The 20,767-nt window shown below is 43.2% G+C and overlaps 1 protein-coding gene across 6 annotated transcripts in view; it reads right to left on the reverse strand.

Annotated features, from left to right (window-relative positions):
* Positions 1-20,767, reverse strand: part of CYRIA (CYFIP related Rac1 interactor A) — a 108,430-nt gene that overhangs the window by 15,219 nt on the left and 72,444 nt on the right. For all 6 annotated transcript variants that reach the window (XM_037813232.1, XM_037813235.1, XM_037813231.1 and 3 more), the window contains one exon: positions 20,113-20,192. In XM_037813232.1, the coding sequence (XP_037669160.1) occupies positions 20,113-20,182 (70 nt within the window). In that variant the 5' untranslated portion in view covers positions 20,183-20,192. The remainder of the gene's footprint in view (positions 1-20,112; positions 20,193-20,767) is intronic.

Below are 20,767 nucleotides of genomic sequence, written 5' to 3' on the forward strand. Positions count from 1 at the left end.
GAGGAAGGGGCGAGGGGTTACTTGCCTGGGCTGGTAAGGAGTCAGCCCCCCCGATACAAAACAAAGGCCCTGCTAATGGAGAAAGGGGATGGATGTCATAAAATTCCATTTTTAAAATCCAAATCTAAGGCACAGAAGTCTCTCAGCAGAGGGCGGAAAAGTTAGACCTGGTCTAACACTTCCCAGACCATATCCCAGCTTTGACTCATCTTTGTGGGAGAATAGAGGGGTAAGAGTTTACTGGTGTAACTATGGGAATATAATATAGATGAGTAGAACAGACACAAAGACAGACAGACGGATGGACGGAAGACAGAACATATCACAGAACAGATGAGGTCTAAGCAAGGCACTGCCGTGCAGACTGGGTCACAAGAAACAAGCCTTCTCCAGAAGGGCTTTCAGAGTCGTAACTAGGGCAGACGTGGCTTGTCCTGTTTCTAGCAACACCTGCTGGACCACAGAATTCCAAGGCCAGGCCCTTGAGCAGAGATGCTCTAGAGATCTTTAGAACACTTTACTTAGCACATCCTGCCTCAGACTAAGAAACTGGCAGAGCTACTTGAGAAGTGAAGGGCACACTGCACTGTTACATGGTAATTTCCCCTCAAAAAAGCACAGGCACTCACAGGTTATCCAGAAACCCTGTGAACTACCTTCCAGGAACGAGACAGATTTCAGCCAGGGAATAAGCAAGTACCGAGGGGCACGTGCAGCAGGGTTCGGAGAAGGAAAAGTGAGTGTGGCCTTTGAGTGAGAGTGAGGAAAAGGGGGGCGTGGAAAAAGCTTAATGTAAGCGATGGGACTTGAGCTGGGAGATGGAGGCCTGAGCAAATGCTTCCCCAAAGAGACTGCAACATGCAGAAAGTTCGGCAGATGGATACAGGAAAGCAGGGCCCGGAAGAGGAAAGGGACTTGCAGGTTAAGGCTAGGGTCTAGCCTGGGAAGCAGGAAGGAGAAAGGAACCCTATTACTTTATGCCCCTTTCTAACTTCCATTGTTTCCCACATTTGGGAAGTTTCTTCAGGTACTCTGTAACTCTCAGTAACGATGCATGTCACATTTTATCTGTCCCTGCTTTCCCAAAGTGTTCTCAAAGTGCTATGGGTGTCTTCCACAGAAACCCATAACCATGGAAGCTTGAAGACCATACTGGAGAAAGCATTTCAGTAGAACAGAACTCCAGGTTAAGGCAGGTAGTTTCCCAGTCAGAATAAAGTCAGGGGAGAGAACAAAGAGAAACGTGCAAAGCAAAGATCCAGGGAAACCGAGGGCCCTCTGAGGCAGGGAAGGCAGTCTTCCAATATGGCTCCATCTTAGCAAGTCACCACTTGATGAGCTCTAGACAAAACAGAATCAAAACCAAGTGGGTCGGGAAGGAGAGCTGCAAACGCAGCACCACTCTTCTGATGACTACTTGAACACAAAAGGAAAACTTTCAAAGTCAGTTTTTAAAAACAGAGGCCTTCAAAAATAAAACCGCTTCCAACAGGGTGGTCGAAAAGAGGCAGTGGCCAGAGAGAGAGGCAGCTCCTCCAGCCATCCCAGGTGAAGTGACGCACCCTAACACATCTCAGTACTGACCTGCCCGTCTCACAAAGGGTCCCCTGGCCCCGGAGCGTGGGGGGCGGGGCTGCTCCCACCCAGAGCCGGCAGAGTTGAAGGGCTGTGGCGTACACTTTCCAGGAGGCAGGGACTCCTTCCTGGCACACCCGGTGACTGTGATACCGTGTCCTCAGCCCCCAGCCTCCCTCTCTGGGGAGCGGTTTCTTTTGGCAGGGTTCCTGGGGTCAGGTTAGGAAGGTTTCTCGTGAGGCCTGGTTTAGTGGCGCTGGGGTAGAGTGGGGGAAATCCAATCCCTCATCCCTCCTTTCATCTGGGCTTAGGAATCTGTTGGCTCATTTTCCTCCATAATTCGTTAGTCTCACTGGACACCATTTCTTCCTCCTTCCCCAGTCTTGGAAACTGAAGCCGCCACCCCTTCCAGCTAACAATTAGGCTCTTGGGGCCAGAAGCACGAGCCCTGGGAGCCAGAGGTGAAAGCCCAGATTCTCAAAGGACTCAAATCACCAGTGGCATCAGCTTCCAGGCCGGAGAGTGCTGGTTGGGAGAAGCTCTAGTCTGTCCGTCTGTCTGTCTGTCTTCCTTTTCAAATGGGAAGAGGACTGTGAATGGGAAATGGACATTTAACATTGACCCGACTCTCCATGGAAGTCCACAATCTATCCTACTTTCATCACCAGACTGTCAGGACAAGTTAATGAGACTCGTCTCCCCTGGACAGTAGTTCTCTGGCCGTATCTGTTCACTTGACCTTGTATTTCCAAGGTCTACCACAGTGCCAGGCACCTAGAAGGGATCGAGGAAATAATGTTGAATAAATAGTTGGAAGAATGACTTACATATACTTCTCACACTATGTTTTGTGATGGTTTATCTGCTTGTCTGAATTCTAGGATCTTTGGAGACGGTGTCTCCATTCTTGTCCGCAGTGTCCCATACGAGGCCCCCCACGTGGGCGAGAGCTGTCAAACCAAAGTGCCCTTGTCTTTGTGAGTCAGCTCAGGACTCACTCTGCCTCCAAATGCACCAGGAACACACCTGCCCCCTCCCAACAGCCTATTTAGGGTTCTACAGGAAATTAACAGAGAACCAAACAAATTAACCTAAGATACTGAATAAATGAGGAAAGGGACTAGGCGAGAGAGAATGTCAGGGGAAGGGAAGCACTATTCTTGATCCTCTCCTCTGTCTCTTCTCCCCAAATGGCTTTTGTGTTATTACGTCTCTCACTGTTACAAACAAGATATATGTATCTGTCTACAAAATGTGGCTATTCCACTTTCAGTAATACTTGTTTTTTAAAATCATCCATTATTTATCTGTGGCGTCAATGTCTCCTCAGTATGGTTGGCACTAACACGGGGTGTGCTGTCTGGCAGAGTGAAAAACTGCAGTATGTTGACTCTTTCGATCCTATGGCTGTTATTCTGCTTTGAAAATATCCCTTTAAGAGGCTTTGGAGTCTAGAGTTTGGCATTTTCCAAATCGGATCCATTGGTGACAGAGTTTTTAGTGTTTATCGTGTTTCCAGATGTCAAGGAAGGTATCCAGAGACCTCAAAGAACTGGTGATGGAAAAGGTTACCAAACTTAACCTGTTAGCAACCCCCTAAAGTATTTGCTGAGCAAACAGGAACTCTGGACTATGGGTTGGTTTTCTGCTCTTACACAAAGATTGACTTTTAGTCAAAGACACACACTCCTGTGCACACACTGATCACCTTACGGATGGAGATGGGTCCCGATTCCCAGTTGTGGCCAGTGAATTCTTTGGTCATGTTTCTTGTAAGAGGCATTTTCTAAACTTCTAACCGTTAATAATTATTTCATTGAAATTGAGGAGAATGGTTACAAGAAGCTGGGGCTGCTCCTGCCTCACGATGAAGCTGTTAAAAATCCCCGTGATTTACGCGGGCAATTTCAGAAACCAATACTTGTGGGCGCCCTGGAACAAGCCTACACAGGCCATTATGTAGGTGATGATTTAAACCCTCTTCCGGATCAGCTGCTGAGGAAAGGATGAAAATGTATCATGTGCACTGAGACCTTGCAAACATGTATTTACCGTCAGGGAACTCACCAAATTCCAAGCACTTAGAATTCTTAATGGGAAAAAAGTCATCACTTATCAATTAATATAGTTGACCAGGATTAACTGTATTTGCAGGGGACATATTTGTCCTACTTTGGCTCAATTTGCTAGTGATGCTGAATATTAACGTCCACATGATGGTGTCACCAGAATGAGACCTGCGGATTTCCTTGGGAGCCACAGTGATATTTATCTAAAGCAGCGTGGTTAGCATTCCACTGCTTGAAGGAGAGAAGGTGGTGATGTGCTCTGTTTCTCAGGAATGTCTTTGATGAACCTACTACCGGACACAACTGCAGGCTCAAGCTGGAGAAGGGCTGTCAAATCAAAGTGCTCTTATCTCTGTAAATCAGCCAAGGGCTCACTCTGTCTCCAAATACACCAGGAACACACAGGCCTCGTCCTAACAAGCTATTTAGGATCGTGTGGAAAATTTGACAGACAATCAAACAAATTAACCTAAGATAATGTGTGTAGAAGACAATTTATTTGGAGTTGTCTCTGGTTACGAAGGAAGCGATGGCATTTCATCAATAGGATATATAGCCATCGCTGCACCCCGACGACGGCTGTATAAACACTGAAGAAAGGTACAGCAAAAAAGGATCTGCTAAAGTCATAAATTAAATCTATAGCTCTTCTTTCCCGCCCACTTCCTCACTCCTCCATCCCTTCTCCCCTTCAAGATAAACTAAGAAATATAAATAACCATCTATTATTAACATTCGGAGATGTAAAACGGTAATGATTTATAACACAATATTAACTGCTTACAGACACAACATAAAATTGCGAAGGTCCATTGGAAAATATAAGTGTGACTGGGCTGACATATTTATTTTTACAGGAGCATTAGTCACCCCACACTAGCGAGCAGAGCTGTTTCCTACGGAGCAGTCGGACAAGGGGCTGGAACGAACTGGAAGGATTAAGGTACTGGAAGGGTTGCCCATTTCTTTCCCATTCAGTGGGATCCCTGTGGTGTCATGAGGGCAGAAGTGGGAGCCCGGGCTGGGGGGTTGGGGTTGGGGAGTGGTTGGGGGTTGGGAGACTGGGTCCCACCCCATTTATCACTCACTGACCACAGGAGCTGAGGCAAACCAAGTAACCTCTCTGGGCCTCAGATTAGTTCCTGTTAAACGGGAAGAAAGCTAGCAATGGCCTGTCTCTTCATTATCAGGTAGGGTCATACTGAAAATGTTGGCATTAAAGACTTAGCATCTGAGAAACAGAAGAACTAAAATTTACGGGATCATTGTGACTTAACTCCCTGAGTTTCCATAAATGAAGTGTTCCCCAAGCCTGATCTGTTGTTTTCACTTATAAAGTGAGGCCACTAGATCAAAATACTTCTCTTATTTTCTCTGTTTCTCCTTTCCCAAAATCATCTTGCTTCCTCTGAACACCTTAACAGATAAAACAATTCCAGAGAAGGAGAGATGAAAGAAGAAACCAGCAGTGGCAGGAAAAAACAAATCCCAGATGATGGGCTAATCTGACTCAGTCCCTATGGTTTAATGAGGAAACCGTAGTTCTGAAAGAAGATTGTCAAAATGCTCAGAGCTTTTCAGAGAGTACAATGATTTGGAGGCTTTAAAATTTCCTTCTTTACCCCTCTTACCTCCCTTTGGTGTTCAGAAAGATTCTGCCCATAAGGATAGATTTGTCTTTTAAGAAACCATTTCTGAGCCACTATCTTCCAAGAAGCGTTTCTCCCCAGACCAGTGTCTGGACATCTGGCTAGCTCTTTCCTACCCTCTGTTCTAACAATGGAGGATACTTCTCTCCTATCTGCACTGCTGTCTCAACTCTTCCGTGTGCTTGCATCTCACCTGCCCAATAAAATTATATACTCCCTGAACAGCAGATCATGCTCTTCTAACGTCCCTATACTCATGTGCCCTGTCCCACCAGCTGACACCTCCCTCTCCCGACAAGGACAGCCCCTCCCTATGCTTGGAACGAAGGAGCCGCTCTGCATGCAGTTACTCAACAGCTAGCATCAGTCAAACCCAATGGTCCAGCCCCATGCTGGGCACTGGAAAAGACACCCAATAATATGACTGTAAGATGCCACCTACATGCTCACCCCAGGAGGTGAACACTAATAGGAGGATACAAATACACACTTGCAGAATAAAGCTAACAGCGTGTGACCACGGGCAGTTTTCCGGAGAGCAGATGATTAAGTGGTACTGGCTAAGAGACTGACCTCTGTCTGCAGTTGTAACTCTAACAACTGACCAAATAGTCTACTTTTCCAAAATAGTACTCAGACAAGGTACAAAAGGAAGAAAAAATCCAGAATTGAAAAGAGGGAGCAGAAGATTATAAGCTAATAGGAAACCTACCAAACATATTTTTTGAGCATCTATGTGTTAACGACAGAAACAAGCAGTTTTGGAAGGTACAGGGCCAAATATACAGTTCTTGTTCTCAAGAACCATAGGAAGGCAGAATCAGGATCATTTGGTTCAGGAAATATATACTGAATAACTCTGTATGTGCTTGCTATAGTGACAGATAACCAGGAAGATGAAGCAATTAAGAACACAGGACTGCTATTCTTGAGAAAAGTTAAACAAATGTACAAAAGATCAATAACAGTTTAATACAACAGCACAAATAAAGTCATCGTGCAGGCTGCGTTGCGGGTTCGGTGGCCGTGACGCGTTTCTGTCTGCGGAGAAGATTGCTTGCGCCATAGCTTTGAGTCGTGGAGTTGCTTGAGCTGTAGGCCGTCGGGAGCGGTCGGGAAGGCCGCAGCCTTTCGGTGCTGTTTGCGGCGTTTTGGATAGAGGCTCGTTATGTTGCTGCTGTGCCGTTTCGTCTGTGAATTCTTTTGAACTGCGGTGGGAGCTCAGCCTCGTCCAGTAGCCGGTAACAAAAAGAAATAGTGGTTCATCTTCACTCAGCACCTCCCAACCAAGAACCTGGTCCATTCCAAAGAAGTAAGAATTCCTATATCAAACTCTCCTTCAAAGAACTTGGCCAGACTGAAGAAAGTAGGTAGAAAGCCAGGAACTGCGTGGACTGGACACCACAGAGCAATCTGTCTTTGGGCATACTTCATACAACACTCATGAAAATGTTGAACTGCTGAGATCAGCGAAATCTACTGGGAGCCTCCCTACACAGCCCAGCAGCCCAGAACTTCCCTGAGGGGACGGCACTCACCTGTGACATAGCACAGTCATCCTCAACAGAGGACCCGGGGTGCACAGCCTGGAAGAGGGGCCCACTTGCAAGTCTCAGGAGCCATACGCCAATACCAAGGACTTGTGGGTCAGTGGCAGAGACAAACTGTGGCAGGACTGAACTGAAGGATTAGACTATTGCAGCAGCTTTAAAACTCTAGGATCACCAGGGAGATTTGATTGTTAGGGCCACCCCCCCCTCCCCGACTGCCCAGAAACACGCCCCACATACAGGGCAGGCAACACCAACTACACACACAAGCTTGGTACACCAATTGGGCCCCACAAGACTCACTCCCCCACTCACCAAAAAGGCTAAGCAGGGGAGAACTGGCTTGTGGAGAACAGGTGGCTCGTGGACGCCACCTGCTGGTTAGTTAGAGAAAGTGTACTCCACGAAGCTGTAGATCTGATAAATTAGAGATAAAGACTTCAATAGGTCTACAAACCCTAAAAGAACCCTATCAAGTTCAGCAAATGCCACGAGGCCAAAAACAACAGAAAATTATAAAGCATATGAAAAAGCCAGACGATATGGATAACCCAAGCCCAAGCACCCAAATCAAAAGACCAGAAGAGACACAGCACCTAGAGCAGCTACTCAAAGAACTAAAGATGAACAATGAGACCATAGTACGGGATATGAAGGAAATCAAGAAGACTCTAGAAGAGCATAAAGAAGACATTGCAAGACTAAATAAAAAAATGGATGATCTTATGGAAATTAAAGAAACTGTTGACCAAATTAAAAAGATTCTGGACACTCATAGTACAAGACTAGAGGAAGTTGAACAACGAATCAGTGACCTCGAAGATGACAGAATGGAAAATGAAAGCATAAAAGAAAGAATGGGGAAAAAATTGAAAAAATCGAAATGGACTTCAGGGATATGATAGATAATATGAAACGTCCAAATATAAGACTCATTGGTGTCCCAGAAGGGGAAGAAAAGGGTAAAGGTCTAGGAAGAGTATTCAAAGAAATTGATGGGGAAAACTTCCCAAATCTTCTAAACAACATAAATACAGAAATCATAAATGCTCAGCGAACTCCAAATAGAATAAATCCAAATAAACCCACTCCAAGACATATATTGATCACACTATCAAACACAGAAGAGAAGGAGCAAGTTCTGAAAGCAGCAAGAGAAAAGCAATTCACCACATACAAAGGAAACAGCATAAGACTAAGTAGTGACTACTCAGCAGCCACCATGGAGGCGAGAAGGCAGTGGCACGATATATTTAAAATTCTGAGTGAGAAAAATTTCCAGCCACGAATACTATATCCAGCAAAGCTCTCCTTCAAATTTGAGGGAGAGCTTAAATTTTTCACAGACAAACAAATGCTGAGAGAATTTGCTAACGAGAGACCTGCCCTACTGGAGATACTCAAGGGAGCCCTACAGACAGAGAAACAAAGAAAGGACAGAGAGACTTGGAGAAAGGTTCAGTACTAAAGAGATTCGGTATGGGTACAATAAAGGATATTAATAGACAGAGGGGAAAAATATGACAAACATAAACCAAAGGATAAGATGGCTGATTCAAGAAATGCCTTCACGGTTATAACGTTGAATGTAAATGGATTAAACTCCCCAATTAAAAGATATAGATTCGCAGAATGGATCAAAAAAAATTAACCATCAATATGTTGCATACAAGAGACTCATCTTAGACACAGGGACACAAAGAAACTGAAAGTGAAAGGATGGAAAAAAATATTTCATGCAAGCTACAGCCAAAAGAAAGCAGGTGTAGCAATATTAATCTCAGATAAAATAGACTTCAAATGCAGGGATGTTTTGAGAGACAAAGAAGGCCACTACGTACTAATAAAGGGGCAATTCAGCAAGAAGAAATAACAATCGTAAATGTCTATGCACCCAACCAAGGTGCCACAAAATACATGAAAGAAACACTGGCAAAACTAAAGGAAGCAATTGATGTTTCCACAATAATTGGGGGAGACTTCAACACATCACTCTCTCCTATAGATAGATCAACCAGACAGAAGACCAATAAGGAAATTGAAAACCTAAACAATCTGATAAATGAATTAGATTTAACAGACATATACAGGACATTACATCCCAAATCACCAGGATACACATACTTTTCTAGTGCTCATGGAACTTTCTCCAGAATAGGTCATATGCTGGGACATATAACAAGCCTCAATAAATTTGAAAAGATTGAAATTATTCAAAGCACATTCTCTGACCACAATGGAATACAACTAGAAGTCAATAACCATCAGAGACTTAGAAAATTCACAAATACCTGGAGGTTAAACAACACACTGCTAAACAATCAGTGGGTTAAAGAAGAAATAGCAAGAGAAATTGCTAAATATATAGAGACGAATGAAAATGAGAACACAACATACCAAAACCTATGGGATGCAGCAAAAGCAGTGCTAAGGGGGAAATTTATAGCACTAAACGCATATATTAAAAAGGAAGAAAGAGCCAAAATCAAAGAACTAATGGATCAACTGAAGAAGCTAGAAAATGAACAGCAAACCAATCCTAAACCAAGTACAAGAAAAGAAATAACAAGGATTAAAGCAGAAATAAATGACATAGAGAACAAAAAAACAATAGAGAGGATCAATATCACCAAAAGTTGGTTCTTTGAGAAGATCAACAAGATTGACAAGCCCCTAGCTAGACTGACAAAATCAAAAAGAGAGAAGACCCATATAAACAAAATAACGAATGAAAAAGGTGACATAACTGCAGATCCTGAAGAAATTAAAAAAATTATAAGAGGATACTATGAACAACTGTATGGCAACAAACTGGATAATGTAGAGGAAATGGACAATTTCCTGGAAACATATGAACAACCTAGACTGACCAGAGAAGAAATAGAAGACCTCAACCAACCCATCACAAGCAAAGAGATCCAATCAGTCATCAAAAATCTTCCCAAAAATAAATGCCCAGGGCCAGATGGCTTCACAGGGGAATTCTACCAAACTTTCCAGAAAGAACTGACACCAATCTTGCTCAAACTCTTTCAAAACATTGAAGAAAATGGAACACTACCTAACTCATTTTATGAAGCTAACATCAATCTAATACCAAAACCAGGCAAAGATGTTACAAAAAAGGAAAACTAACGGCTAATCTCCCTAATGAATATAGATGCAAAAATCCTCAACAAAATACTTGCAAATCGAATCCAAAGACACATTAAAAAAATCATACACCATGACCAAGTGGGGTTTATTCCAGGCATGCAAGGATGGTTCAACATAAGAAAATCAATCAATGTAATACAACACATTAACAAGTCAAAAGGGAAAAATCAATTGATCATCTCAATAGATGCTGAAAAAGCATTTGACAAAATCCAACATCCCTTTTTGATAAAAACACTTCAAAAGGTAGGAATTGAAGGAAACTTCCTCAACATGATAAAGAGCATATATAAAAAACCCACAGCCAGCATAGTACTCAATGGAGAGAGACTGAAAGCCTTCCCTCTAAGATCAGGAACAAGACAAGGATGCCCGCTGTCACCACTGTTATTCAACATTGTGCTGGAAGTGCTAGCCAGGGCAATGCGGCAAGACAAAGAAATAAAAGGCATCCAAATTGGAAAATAAAAAAAAAAAAAAAAAAAAGTCATCGTGCAATGAAAGATAAGTGAAAATGAATGTATAGACCTTTCGGATGAGCAAACAGTGTGGGCTAAGAAAGTTTCCCATAAAAGAAGGCATTTAATGTGTCTTAGATCATTGAAGCTATAACATTACCCATTCTTGGAAGCCTTCCCAGTGTGGTGGTTTGAAACTGCACATGCTCAGAAAATCACGTTCTTAAAGCTAATCCATTCCTGTGGGTGTAAACCCATTGTAAGCAGGACTTTTGATGAAGTTACTTCAGTTGAGGTATGGCCCAGGATGAGTCCTTTATAAAGGGGATGGAGAGAGAGAGAGATGGGGAGAGAGAGAGAGAGAAGCAAGAAGCTGAAAGCAACAAAACCCAGAAGAGAAGGGAGAGACCAGCAGATACCGCCGTGTGCCTTGCCACGTAGTGGAGGAGCCAAGGGTCAGCAACATCCCCTCTATGGGAAGAAAGCATCATTTGATGAAGTCTTGATCTGGACATTTTCACAGCTTCAACACCGTAAGCTTGTCAGCTAATAGATTCCCATGGTTAAAGCCCACACATTTCATGCTATCTGCTTGAGCAGGTTAGCAAACTAAAGCAGCAGGCCTGTCCTTCCCCAACCCTCTTCTATCTTAACTCAGATCTAATTACTCTCTCCTGTGAGTCTTATAACATGGGATGTGTCCCTGTTAAAGCATTTATCAACGCTGAATTGCAGATGTTGCCTCACCACACAGACTGAGAGCTCTGCAAGTAGGCCAAGTGTTAGCCACACCACAGCTACACAGTGCCTAGCATATTGGAAACCCTCCATGACAAACTGGAAAATGGAATCAAAAGCACTGCGGCCAGGAGTTCTCTTTCCATCTAAGATGTGTGAAAGATCACAAAGCATCTTGATCTCACTCTAACGAAGAGTGCAAGTTAGATAGCCTACAAAATCCTTGTCAATTTTAACCTAAAGAGAACTGAGGTTGAAAAATACCTCAATGAACTAAAATCCAAAAGGTGGCTGGCCTTTCCTAGGAGATTTGAGGCCACAGGTACTTTCAGGTTTGGCAGAACAGTGGGAGGGAGAGAGATGCCGTAAGTGAGGTAAGAAGAAACTAGCTGCAATTTTAGCACAATTTAAAGGAGGAGTGTGGGCTAGCGTGATTGCTTAAAGACGGAGAGCCCCAGATGGAAGAGGAGTCTGCATCTACCTGCCAACTCATTCCCACTGAACCTCATCGGTGCTAACAGGAACTGTGGGCGGGGAAGGACAATGGGTCTGCTACAGCCTGAAGGTGCACAAGGTAGAGCAGAGAAACTCTCCGACACGTGGGGTCCTAGACAAGTGTCAGGCGGTGGCCAGCTCCTACCAGAGGTGAGGAAAGAGTGCAAGGCACAGGCATGTGGCAGACAAAGAGGAAGGGGGAGAAACCCACCAGCACCCCGATTCCCTTCCGCTGGCGAGGAACAGGAGGGCTCAGGGAATGGAAACTGCTGGAATTTGAAGATAGAGCAGGAGAACTGAGACAAACTCTACATATCCAAAGCTCTCCTAAAGCGACTGCTCTGGCCCCTCCATCAGTGATCCGAGGCTTATGGGAAACAAATTCAAGCAGCAGCGAAGCCCAGATCCAGACGGGACTAGCTCAACCCCTCCTGCTAAAGCCTGCAGAAGAAAGGGCACACCCTTTTCTGGGATAGAAGTGTCATTTATGTCAGTCACTACACTTCCTCAGTACACAATATCTGGCATTCAATAATAATAATTTTAAAAAGGCTAAACAAACAGAAAGCAAGAAAATACCATCAAGACAGTAAAGAGTCAATAGAACCAGACCTAGAGATGACCCTGCTGCTGATTTAGCAGATGAGGATTCTTAAATAACTATGATAAATACATTCAAGGATCTAGTGGAAAAAGTGAACAATATATGTGTACATCTGGGAAATTTCAGCAAATCTGTCACAGCTATTAAAAAGTGGAAACGCTAAAATGAAAATTTCTATATCATAAATGCTAAAATATTTTAATGGGCTTATCATCAGGGGAATGTGTCAGTAAACTTGAAGACAAATAAAATTGTCCAAACTGCAACATGAAGAGAAAAAAGGAATTTTTTAAAAAACTGAACAGCTCAATGAGATCTGTGAGACAATATCAACTAGTACTACATATAGTCTTACATGCATGCAATTGGTGTCCAAAAAGAAGAGAAAAAGAATGGGGCAAAATAAATATGTGAGAAGATAATGGTCAAGAATTTCCCAATTGAAAGCCAGTAACTCACAGACCCCATAGCTCTGAGAATCTCAACACAGGTTAAATAGAAAGAAAATATACCCAGGCACATCATAGTCAAACTGCAGTAAAACAACAATAAAGAGCAGATCTTGACACCAATTAGAGAAAAAAGGTACATTGCATTAAAGGAAACAACAATAAGAATTATGACTCACTTCTCATCAGAAACAATGTAGAAGATAATGGAGTAATATCTTTAAAGTGTTGAAATTAAAAAAAAAAAAAAAAGGCACCCCAGAACTCCTTATCTAAAAATAAGTATCCTTTAAAAGTGAAACTGAAATAAATACCTTTTCAGACAGTTAGAAACACATGGAATTAGTCTCCAATAGATTTCAACTAAAAGAAAAAGTAAAAGCTCTTCAGGCTAAAATGAAATGACACCAAACAGAGTCAGAGTTATGTAAAAAGAGTGAAGAACACCAGAATAAGTAAATATGTCAGTAAATATAAAGGATCTACTAAAATTACACATACACACATGCTTAAAAAATTACTGACAGTTTAAAGGCAAAATAAGAACAAAACAAGGAAATTATAGGTAGTTGCAACATAGACAACAAGAAAAGCCAAAGACTAGAGAGGTGGTAACTGGAAGTACAGTGTGATAGGGTCTTAAATTGCTTCCAAGGTAAAAAAAAAAAAAACATTTGAGGGTACATTGTGATAAGTTAAAGATGCATATTATAATCTCCAAAGAAAGCACTAAGAATCATAACTAAAAAATCAATAGAAAAGACAAAAAGAATGCCAAAAGTTAATTGATTTATGCAAAAGTTTTAAGAAAAGATCAAGAGAGAGCAAATACCACAAATAGAAATCAATACCACGATAGACTCAAATACAAACATTAATTAAATATATATACAATTGTCAATTAAAAAACTAAACACTGATTAAAAGGCAGCTATATCAGGCTGTATGAAAAAGCTAGGCCCAATTGTATGTTGCTTAAGAGAAACACATTTTAAAGACAAAGACACAGATAGGATGAAAGTAAAAGAATAGAAAACCACATGCCATGCAAACACTAAGCATAAATTAAAGCTGATGTGGTCCAAATATGAAACGTTTATGGCTATATTTAAGAAAAGATATGCCAGCCCTCTACACCGAAAACACTGCTGAGCGAAATTAAACATACCTAAATAAATGGAAAGATATACTATGCTCATGGGCTGGAAAAATCAATCTTGTTAAGATGCCAATTTCCCAATTGATTTACAGATACAATGCAATTGTAATCAATGTAACAGAAGGCTTTTTTTTTTTTTTTTTTTTTTGGTAGAAATTGAGAGCGGAACATAAAATTTATTTAGAAAAGTAAAGAAGCTAGGATGGCCAAAACAATCTTGAAAAAGAACTACAAAGTTAAAGGACTTACTCTTCTTGACTTTGAGACTTATTACGAAGCTATAGTAATTAAGAGAGTGTCTACTGGTGAAAAGATCAGAGAACAATGAGAGAGAACTCAGTCCAGAAACAGTCCCACACGTTACACTTTAATGATTTATGATAAAATTATTAAAGCAATCCACCTGTACTAGAGCAACTGCACATCATGTTAGAAAACAACAAACCCTATGCTTATCTGACCATATGCAAAAATTAGTTTATGATTAATCATTGGGCCAAATATAAAGGCTAAAACTACAAAGCCTCCAGAAGGAAACATGGTAGAATATTTTGATGACCTTGGGGTAGACAATGATTTCTTAAAAAGGATAGAGGAAGCACTTAGCATAAAAGGGGGAAAAAGATAAAATGCAGTCCAACAAAATTAAAAACTTCAGTTCATGAAAACACATCATTAAGAAAATAAATAGGCAAGCCACTGACATGGTGAAAGTATTTGCGACACATCAGTATCTCACTAAGTACAGGTATGGTAATATACCAAGAGCATTCTACAATTTAGCAATACAAAGAAAAACAACCTAATTAAAAATGGGCAAAAAACTTGAGCAGACATTTTCTTAAAAATATATGCAAATAGCCATTAAGTACATAAAACATTAACATCACTATTTATCATGGAAATGCAAATTAAAACCATGTACTCATTTACAGTCCCTCTCCGTTTCCCCCCAACACCTCCAGCCCTAGAAAATCACTAATCAACTTTCTGTCTCTATAGGGGCACCTTTTCCAGACACTTCATTTCAATAGAGTTACACAGTATGTGGTCTTTTGCCACTGACTTCTTACACTTGCCAGAATGTTTTCAAGGTTTAACCGTGGGGAAGCACGTATGGGCAGCACCTCGCTTCTTTTTGTTGCTGAGTAATATATCGTGGTATGAATACTTCACATTTTATTTATCCAGGCATCAGTTGATGGACTTTGGGGTTGTTTCCACTTTAAGGATAGTATAAATAATGCTGCTACGGATGCTCATGTTCAAGTTTTTGTGTGGACACGTGTTTTAGTTTCTCTGGGGTATACACCAAGCAGTGGAGCTCCTGGGTCATATGTTTACCCTTTTGAGGCCCTGCCAGACTATTTCCAGAGAAGCTGCACCATTTTACCTTCCCACCAGCAGTGTAAAGGGCTCCAATTTCTCCACATCCTCACCCAACACTTGTCACTCTCTGCCTCTTTTGATTACGGCTCTCCTAGTGGTTGTGCAGTGGTATCTCATTGTGGTTTTGATTTGCATTTCTCTGATGGTGACTGATGTCCAGCAGAACATCTTTTCATGTGTTTATTGGCCATCTGTTCATGCTCTCTGGAGAAATGACTATTCAGATAAAAGCAGAGCTTTGGGAGGCACGTGAATAGATCTTAATCTACCTGAACTTCTACCTATCTCAGGAGCTCCACTGCCAGGCAGACAGGGTATGAAGGCCTGAGGAACTGGACACTTCAGGGTTAAAGCTCTAACAGAATGTTATGTGACCTGCCAGCAAGGGAAAATGGGAAAGAACCAAGACAGGCTCCCTGTGACCCATTCTGGAGACCCCCAGCTCTGGATCTTGGAATTCCAAGAGCTGCCTGGCTTAGCTGCCCCTTCAAACAGCAGGGGGCCAGTGTTTCACTGGATGCATTAGTTAAGCCTGATCCCCACACCGGGCTGCTCATCATTTGGGAGAAAGCAGATCCTTAGGTCCAGACCACTGAATTAGAATGTTTGGGTGCAACCCAGACAACTATATCAAAACAACATTCATTAGCTGTGTCTAAGGATCACTTTGCTCTGTGAACCACAGGGACGACTTCGCTGCAGGGTTATCCTGCGCCCGCTGCGGTGCCCCAGTGGACAGAAGTGACTGAACTGTCATCAGCAGAGCCTCGAGCTTCCTTCTTCCCATTCACTGTCCCTAAAACCACAACTCCTGAAAGATCAGGGGGCTGCTTTAACCTCTTCTTCCTCCCCTGTCTTTCAGCTTTCAAAGAGGAAATGGAGACACGGGGAGGAGGTAGAGAGAGAAAACGAAAAAAAAACAGCGGGATGAAAAAACAACAATGAAAAAGACGTTAAGTGGTTACATAGAAATGTGAGCATAGGTATAGAAGTCTCCACAAAGGTCGAACAAGAATTTAAATCACATCTAGGCAACTAGGAAACCTAACCACAGATGTGTCTAATTTTGTATTATGTTTTGACCCAGCTTAATTATATCTATTTGACCCAGTTCAATTAAGTTCCATCGCCTACTTCAAAGAGAATATTTAACACTCAAGCTAGACGTGACAAATTCATTTAAGACATTCCTGCACCCTGTCCAGCCTTCTTTGCACCCTCTTCTCCTCACTCCTTGACTCTTTGCAACCCAGCCTGTGGACTCGAAGCAATAAATCCTGAACCTGTTCTCTGCGTGGTCCATGGTGGCTGGACGGCTCACTGCCCAATTCGTCGTTGCCTTTTCAAGCCTTTTCCTCTTTGCCGCTCTGCAGCATTGGGCTCTGTTAACACTCCCTCCTTCCTGAGGGTCTGTCCCCTCCCGGCTGCCTGGAGCTACCCGGCTCCACTCGCTTCCTTCAGGAAGCAGCACCCGGTGCTCAACACCCCAAGCTCCACACGGGGCCGAGCACTGGGTCACAAAACTGACCTGCCCTCCAGAACCTAAATTCAGCAAGTTTTCTTCCTTCCTCCCCAACGACCCTCTCCTGAAGTTTCTTTCTCTTCATACTCTCTTTAGTCACAAGACTCCTAAAGCCCGTGTTGACTCAGCCCTGTGTGCTCTCTGGTTCTTTTGGAGGTGACCCCCCATTACAGACCTCAGCCTGGCACCTGCACCTGCCGCGGCCCAACCCCAGCCAGCCTTCGGTTTCGACCTCCATTTCTTTTCGACGACTATTTGGTGCTCTGTGTGAATCAGGCCTCTTGCTGTTCGTCAAACATGACGGCTGACCACTGTCTCCATCTCGTGGGGGACACCTCTCCCCATCTGTGCCCAGAGAAATCTTGGTCACCCTTTAAAGCCCATCCACGTGCCACCGCTCGGAGGACCTCCCTGTGCCTCTGTGTCCCTCCATTTCCAGAACCGGATGTGCACACTCCTCTCTCCTCCTGTGGCACACTGTACACCTCCTGAGTCCTTTATTTTGTCCTGACCATGTGTCCCTTTTGCCCTCCACCCCAGCCTGTGATTGACCGGGCAGTGCCCGCTCCTGCTCAGCCCTGTATCCCTGACGGCACATGGCCGAGGCCTCGCTCAGAACCATACTCAACACGTCCTCGCTGGCTTCTGCGGAAACATGCAGACTGGGGGAAAACTGTGACCACGCTTCCCCACCCTCCCAGGCCATCCTCAGTCCTTCCTGAAAATCACTTTTAGGAAATATGGTTTCCAGGATCAAGACACGAAAAATCAGTCTTTTCCCCTGAGATGTGGACTACTAAGACGTCGTTCTCTGGCCAGGCACTGAATGGCAGATGCCGCACCCCGAGGAAGCTGCTGGTGACCAGCTCTTACGGGGGCAAAGCACGGGGAGGACCCTCGAGAGCCAAGGAGAGCTGGCGCCCACCGCAGCTCCCCACCTGTCCCCGAGTGACGCAGCCAGCCATTTGCCTTCTCCGAGTCTTGTTTTCCCGCTGCAGAAGAAAGATGGCCTACTCCTGGGGATTTATGGGGAAATGAAGAGGGCCTTACAGATCTTATGAATTTATATTTTTATATTTTCCTAACGCTACAGTGCTAGTCCTAGTAACGAGCCACCAGCCACAGGAGTTTAGTCCACACTTTGTCTTCTTAAAGAAATTGTAGTCGATCTGCAAATGGAGTTTGGCACCATAAACCATTATCGAAATTCAAGATTTTTCAACTTTCTCTTCGGCCGCCATAACCTTCCCTTAAGTAAAACGCTGGGAAAATGTCTAATGCACCATGTTGAGCAGACTGGGGCACTCTGGCTCTCGGGAGAGGGGGAACCGAACGCACCCACAGGCTTCCCTGAACCCATCCCGGCCTGCTTCGGAGGGGGGCTGGGGGGCCTCTGAGCAGAGCCGCAGAAACCCGCTGCTCCAGAGAACACTTCTGGAAACCACGGCTTTCAATCCCTGCAGATTTTCTTTTCCCACTTTAAAGGCTTTAAAGATTAGTCCTGACAAATAACTCAACACCTGTCAGTCCTTGTGGAAACATGGAAAGCCAAGAAGCTAGGAACGGCTAATAGGCAAACGTGGTCTCAGATTTCTGGGAGTGCTGGGAGCATGCGCAGCCGGGTGGGATTCAGGGCTTCCGGGACAAGGACAGGGACCCTCACCACCCCGTGGGCCTCCGCGAGCCCGCAGCGTCGGGGACAGGGACCCTCACCACCCCGTGGGCCTCCGCGAGCCCGCAGCGTCGGGGACAGGGACCCTCACCACCCCGTGGGCCTCCGCGAGCCCACAGTGTCGGGGACAGGGACCCTCACCACCCCGTGGGCCTCCGCGAGCCCGCAGTGTCGGGGACAGGGACCCTCACCACCCCGTGGGCCTCCGCGAGCCCGCAGTGTCGGGGACAGGGACCCTCACCACCCCGTGGGCCCTGCTACCGAGGGAACACAGCAGCGTGAAGTGCACACAAGAAGGGGGCGGGGGCAATTAAAAATGTAAATGGCAAAATTAGGGTGGTAGGGTAAGAACAAATTTGCTTCTACAAATTCTCTGAAGTTATTAATAGGTCATCATTTAACCACAGCACCACAAGTTACATTTTAGACGAGTGGCAAAACCTACACCAGTGAGAAAGCACATTCCAGTTAAAGTCTCAGATCAGTCTGGCTTTTGAGCTCCCAGCAGCTCCCCTTACCAAACCAACCAAACCAAACCAACCAAACCAAACAACAGCACCATCAACAACAAACTGAGTTAAATCAGAAGGAAGGTCTCTTTCACTGAATATAATCTAGATTTTTTTTTTTCAGAATACATGAGCTTTAAGGGGCACTTTCTCTTTTCAAGTAGCTTTTCAAAACACACTTAAGAACATGAAAAGACACATCTAGGGGGCTTTCACCCTTTGGATTAGCGTCCCTTGGAAGGGTCTTCTAGCATTTATTCTAAAAATCACTTTGTTAGAATGTTTAACTTATGTGTAAGGAAGTTCCAATTATTATTTTTAATATAGATAAAAATTCCTTCTGAGAAATGAAAGTTTAAAGCAGAATAAAGTTTGCAACTGATAGTATATACTAAGGAAAAAACCCATTTACCTGTGGCTGCTATTGTGGAACTATAAATCATGGAAAGGAGGGTATCCAAGTGAGGGTGGAAATAGCTTTTTCTGATGAAACGAGAATGTATTACTCATTTGTAAATATATTCAGTCAATAAACAAGATAAAAAAGAATACTTGTATTTACTCTATCATGATTCTGCAGCCATTTTATCTTTAGAAAAAATCTCAAAGTTTTTGATTAGACACATAATTTTTCAGATTGAAGGAGTATACCTCAGAATCCTGAAATAGTGTTGTACAAATAATGATGACTCAAAGAATAAATCATCTGAAAACTTTACTTTTGGTTTTGGTCATTTTTTCTTTTCATGTCTAGTTGATACTCATTTTAAATTAATATGCATAAATTACAATGCTTATTTTTTTCCTTTGGAATGTGACACAGTGATTCATGAAAATTATTAGGAAAATATATGCTGATGATTTACACTAGACCTACAAAAGCTGGTCATTTCTAAAATCAAAGAAGACCATGGGACACATTAAAAAGATTTTCCACTGAGTTTTTAGCAAGAAGAAAGAAGGAAAATGATTTTCATTTGAAGACTCAAAGAAATGCAGAGTGATAACTGGATTTGGTTCAAATATCATATAAAACCTTTAAGTTAAAATCTTCTCATTAACAAGCTATAAAGAAAGTGAAACGTTTCCATCATTGTCTTGAAATTTTTGGAACTTACTTTCAAAATCCAGGAAAAAATGTGGATAGTTTTCAATTTCCCTGGTAAGGACTTTGAGCAGGTTCCCCATCCCAGCAAACCTAGGGAAGGCAACACAAAATCAGACACCATCAGCAGCTGAAAACAGACTTGTTCAGGGGTTGCACATACCTGACTGATGCACAGGAAACCACTGAGCCCACCCACAGCTGCCTCTGAAGACTAGGTACGAGGGTCTCCGCACTGCGGGACGAGCAGTGAGTCAGCCACCTGTCCACTAAGTGGTGAACGTCTCTAAGGTGTCAGGTACCTGAAACTTAGGACATTGACTTAAATTGTACAAATGATGACAACGAGAGAAGTGTCATAAGCTCTCTCTGGCGAATACACTTGCACACTTATCTCATTCACTATAAAAATTAACCAACAGACATTCTACCGCAGGCATTGAGGGTTTCAGTTACAGGTGTATGTTCTCTCACCTTTTCCTCCTTCACTAACCCTCTGTCTCCTTACACCTAGTATTTCGGCTTGCTTTGCCTCCTTTCCGTTGACGTGGAAGTGTACCATATCAATGGATAAGCACAGCAAAGAGGGTGTTACTAAAATAACTGTTTAGGAAGGTGAGTTTCTTAATGCTCCTCAGCAATGGAGCTGAGGAAACACTGATGCAGAG

This window comes from Choloepus didactylus, chromosome 20 (assembly GCF_015220235.1).
Source record: "Choloepus didactylus isolate mChoDid1 chromosome 20, mChoDid1.pri, whole genome shotgun sequence".
In the NCBI taxonomy this organism is placed as follows: Eukaryota; Metazoa; Chordata; class Mammalia; order Pilosa; family Megalonychidae; genus Choloepus; species Choloepus didactylus.